We start from the raw sequence: 4,024 nt of genomic DNA, 5'->3' as shown, positions 1-4,024 counted from the left end.
TAGCCCTAAATGATTTCTCATCATTTGCAACATCAGAATTGCTTCCATGATGGTGAATTCCGTGATGAGAGGCACTGAACAGAAGCATCAGTGAAAGAATCCAGATAGAGGCAGCCTACACAGAGCTATTTTCTTTACATCCAAGTATCTTAACATGCAGTAATGATCAGAAGAGGAAATTCAGAAAATAACACATCAATGTAACGGAGGTGGGTATTGTCTTCCAAAATGCATCAATGGCAACTCATTGCTGTTTTTAAGAACCTAGAAGTCAAATCCAGCTTGCCTTACTCATACAAGTAGGACCACTGGGCCTGATTCTGATCTCACTTACGTCTGCGCAAATAAGGAGTCATCCCATTATAATCAATGGAGATACCAGCTGTACAAAACTGAGTGAGATCAGAATCAGGCCCACCATCTTCAAACAGAGCTCCTACTTGTGTAAGCAAGATGAGCAGGATTTGTCCTTTGATCAGGACTCTTTAGCTGTGGAATCCTACAAACAGCTTACTGTTCTTTACAATGTAATTGTTAAATACACAGTGCTGATGTGCAGTAGCTTAGAACCAACATGTTGGTTTTGTTTTTAAAGTGCTGAATTACAAAACCCTATATGAGATATCATAATATTTTTAAATGCAGTTTATATTTAAAGGTATGTAAGTATTCCCCTGCAGTGTTATGAACCCAGACACAAGAGTAATTGGCGAGGCAGAAGAACCAGAACCAGAAAGGGATTCCTAACACAAATGAAACAGACCAGTCCACCTACATTGTTCCACATAAATTAAATGAAAAAAAAGAAACTGCATAAATGGTGAAAAGTATATTGGCTATTTAAAATGTATTTAAATTGTAATAATCTAAATGGTATTTTGGGTACCGCAAGTAAGACTTTGTTTAACTCTATGAGCCTATATCCAATTCCCTTGACTTCAATAGACACTAGAACAGGTCCTATGTCACCAAATTCCGCTCATTTACTTATACATACCCTCACTGACTTTAATAGCATGGATGTAAAGGAAGCAGAATTTGGCCTAGAATTTTTACTTAGCAATATCCTTTTAATTTAATCCCTTATTTCTACTGTTACCTAACGCAAAATGCCACCCTACATCCATTAACTTATCTACTTTCCTGTTTCCATGTTTTTCTGACCAATACAGTTCTCATTTAGGTCTTCAGCCAGTTCAAAATGAGCTCTCAGATCCTTTCATTTAGCAAAATGGTGAGTTATAAATTTTCCATTTTCTCAATCAAAACCCTATCATTATCATCACCAAAGGCCAGAAAATAGGAGTATGATACTTACTCAAATGTTAAAAAAGGACAGTGTCAAAAGTGTTTTTCATCATTTCTTACATTTCTTATGCTAATGGTTACTTGTAATAATGCCTTGGAATGTTGAAGTTGCAATCTGTTTCTGCAATGAAACCTGTTCATTGTGTAAACATTCTTAATAAATGTTCATGTTACATCAGTGCTCATTGACTGCAATCAGGATGGGGCACTGTACACACAGTATGAGAAACAGTCCCTGTTTGTTACTATAGGGTTGCTCATGAGATCTGTCTATCCATATTTTTTTTTCTAAAGAAAATTGCATTGATTCAATTTTTAGAGGAAAAGTTAACTTAGCAAGTATTAAATGTACTTTGCAAACACACATAAGAAAGCAAAAGTAAGTCTAATTTTGACTCTATCATTTTTGACAGTGTCCTTCTAAGGGGAAAACTAAATTACATTCTCAGGGTCAACTTCAGTTACACCAGTGTAACAGCAGAGTAATTCTATTGACATGCATCTGACGAAGTGGATATTCACCCACAAAAGCTTGTACTCCAATACGTCTGTTAGTCTATAAGGTGCCACAGGACTCTTTGCTGCTTCTATTGACTCTGATGAAATTACTCCAGATTTATACCGCTGTATCTGACAGCAGAATCTGGCTTTACCAAAATAGCTGTTTCACAACAGGAATCTGTTCTGAGAAGTTATATTTAGAGAGAAATTATTTGATTTTCACTCACTGAAATTAGGAGTGCAAGAGTATAGATGGTGCAGAGAAAGGCTTATAATGGTTCCTCTTTTGGTTTCTGAATGTTGCTTGTCTGAAAAGAATGGGACAAAAAACAAACAAAAACCCCAATACCATCTTTGAACTAAATATCAGTTCGATACAGAATTTTAATCCGGTGTTGTGAAGGGTGATTTTTCCCAAGGCCATCCATTCCTTATTCCTGAAACTGACCTTAACGTAAATATAGGAAAGACAGGCCACAGAAAATTGGTGTTGGGGCTACATTATATTTAGTTTGAAATTTATCCTTCAGTGACCTGTTTAGGGAGCAAATGGAAGAGGAGAAAGGAAGATAGAGATCTGAGTAGTATAAAGAACAACAGATGTTAATTGACAGACCCTCCTCAAAAAGTGAGAGACCTTCTAACAAAAGGTGTCCTGCTCATTTAGCTCCACTTCTCTGATGACATTCATTCCCTAAAAAGAAAAGGAGTACTTGTGGCACCTTAGAGACGAACAAATTTATTTGAGCATAAGCTTTCGTGAAAATGCATCCGATGAAGTGAGCTGTAGCTCACAAAAGCTTATGCTCAAATAAATTTGTTAGTCTCTAAGGTGCCACAAGTACTCCTTTTCTTTTTGCGAATACAGACTAACACAGCTGCTACTCTGAAACCATTCATTCCCTAGTTATTTTTATACTTGTTGATGTATTTCCCATTGTTTTGATTTTTTTTTTACCTATCCACACTTGTCTCTGCCAGCCTGTTATTCATAATCGCTAGGGCTCCCACCCCGCCAGAGAATCCATTATGTTTGGAACTAGAGTTCAACTGCCTTGGGTAGCCATTGGCAGTTTCTGACAGCTGTTTCTGCATGATAGCCAGTGACACTTTGTTGGAGGCTAAGAAGTCTTTCATGGAGATCATCTCTCCAGACAGCCGGCGTCCATCTGTGTCGCTCTCATTGACCCCATCAGTCTCAATGGAGATGTTCCGCCGGCTCCGCACATTCCCTGGCATCACAACATTCCTCCGTGACCTAAATAATTTTCTTTGGCATCTGGGGCAGCACCTGCAATCCAGCTTCTTTAATATCCAGTTTAAGGACTGTTTGATAACAATCGAGATCACATTAAATAAGGAATAGATACAGCAAACCCCCATGAATATGAAGACAAAGTTGCCAAATCGGTAAAGGCCTTGGCTTTCATACTGGGCATTTTGGCTACTGACCAGGTCACCAAAACCAATAGTGCTGAAGGCCACAAAGCAAAAGTAAAGTGAGTCAACGTAACTCCACCCTTCAATCGGTGTGTACATTGCAGAGGCACAACAGGAAATGATGAGTGATGCTACACATAAAATGAGCATGACATAGTACACAGATGGCTTCCACCCTGCCAAGCTGTCCACCTCGGAGTTCCCTGAGCCCCGCCGGCTGTCATGAGGGAGGACCCCTTTTCTCCTCAGCTGTCTCTCATGGCAGGATTTCATGATGTAGGCTATGACCGTGATCAAGCGCTCCAGGAACAGGTTAAAGAATAAAATGGTCCCTGCACATCCTATAAGGCCATAAAATATCAGAAAAATTTTTCCTCCAACGGTGGCTGGGGTGGTCATGCCGAACCCTGGAAGAAAAAACAGAAGAGTTGAGCAAAAATAACCCCTTAGTTACAGCATCAAGGGTTTTGCCACATGCAGCCAAAACAACCAGCAGGAAATCACTATGGCTCTTATTAGCTTTGAAAGAATAGCTGGGAATTCTCTCCAAGTTCTACATGCTTATGACCCACATTATTCCAGTGCTAAAAATAAACAGAGGGGCACTTCCCCTTAATTAGAAATGAAATGAAATAAATGAAAGCAAATAAATTTGAAGAAAGAGCTGTTTAACTGAGGATCTGAGCTGCTATCTGCTGCAGAGCACACTTTACCACAACCCTGTGTCCGGCTCCCTGTTTCAGAGCTAATCTTCTGAATTACTACGCTGACCTCT

At 39.2% G+C, this 4,024-nt stretch overlaps 1 protein-coding gene across 1 annotated transcript; it reads right to left on the bottom strand.

Annotated features, from left to right (window-relative positions):
* Positions 1 to 591: 591 nt before the first annotated feature.
* Positions 592 to 3,652, bottom strand: KCNK13 (potassium two pore domain channel subfamily K member 13). Its single transcript, XM_038407013.2, has 2 exons — positions 2,703 to 3,652; positions 592 to 2,493 (listed from the first exon to the last, which is right to left on the bottom strand). Exon 1 carries the CDS (start codon positions 3,646 to 3,648, stop codon positions 2,764 to 2,766), a length of 885 nt encoding a protein of 294 aa, XP_038262941.2. The 5' UTR covers positions 3,649 to 3,652; the 3' UTR covers positions 592 to 2,493; positions 2,703 to 2,763.
* Between the last annotated feature and the right edge of the window lie 372 nt (positions 3,653 to 4,024).

Source organism: Dermochelys coriacea, chromosome 6 (genome assembly GCF_009764565.3).
Source record: "Dermochelys coriacea isolate rDerCor1 chromosome 6, rDerCor1.pri.v4, whole genome shotgun sequence".
Taxonomy (NCBI): Eukaryota; Metazoa; Chordata; order Testudines; family Dermochelyidae; genus Dermochelys; species Dermochelys coriacea.
This window is presented reverse-complemented; position numbering and strand designations above follow the sequence as displayed.

What these genes read in the sequence shown, in the direction of transcription:
- KCNK13 (XM_038407013.2), bottom strand. Translation starts at nt 3,648, where the DNA reads ATGACCACCCCAGCCACCGTTGGAGGAAAAATTTTTCTGATATTTTAT.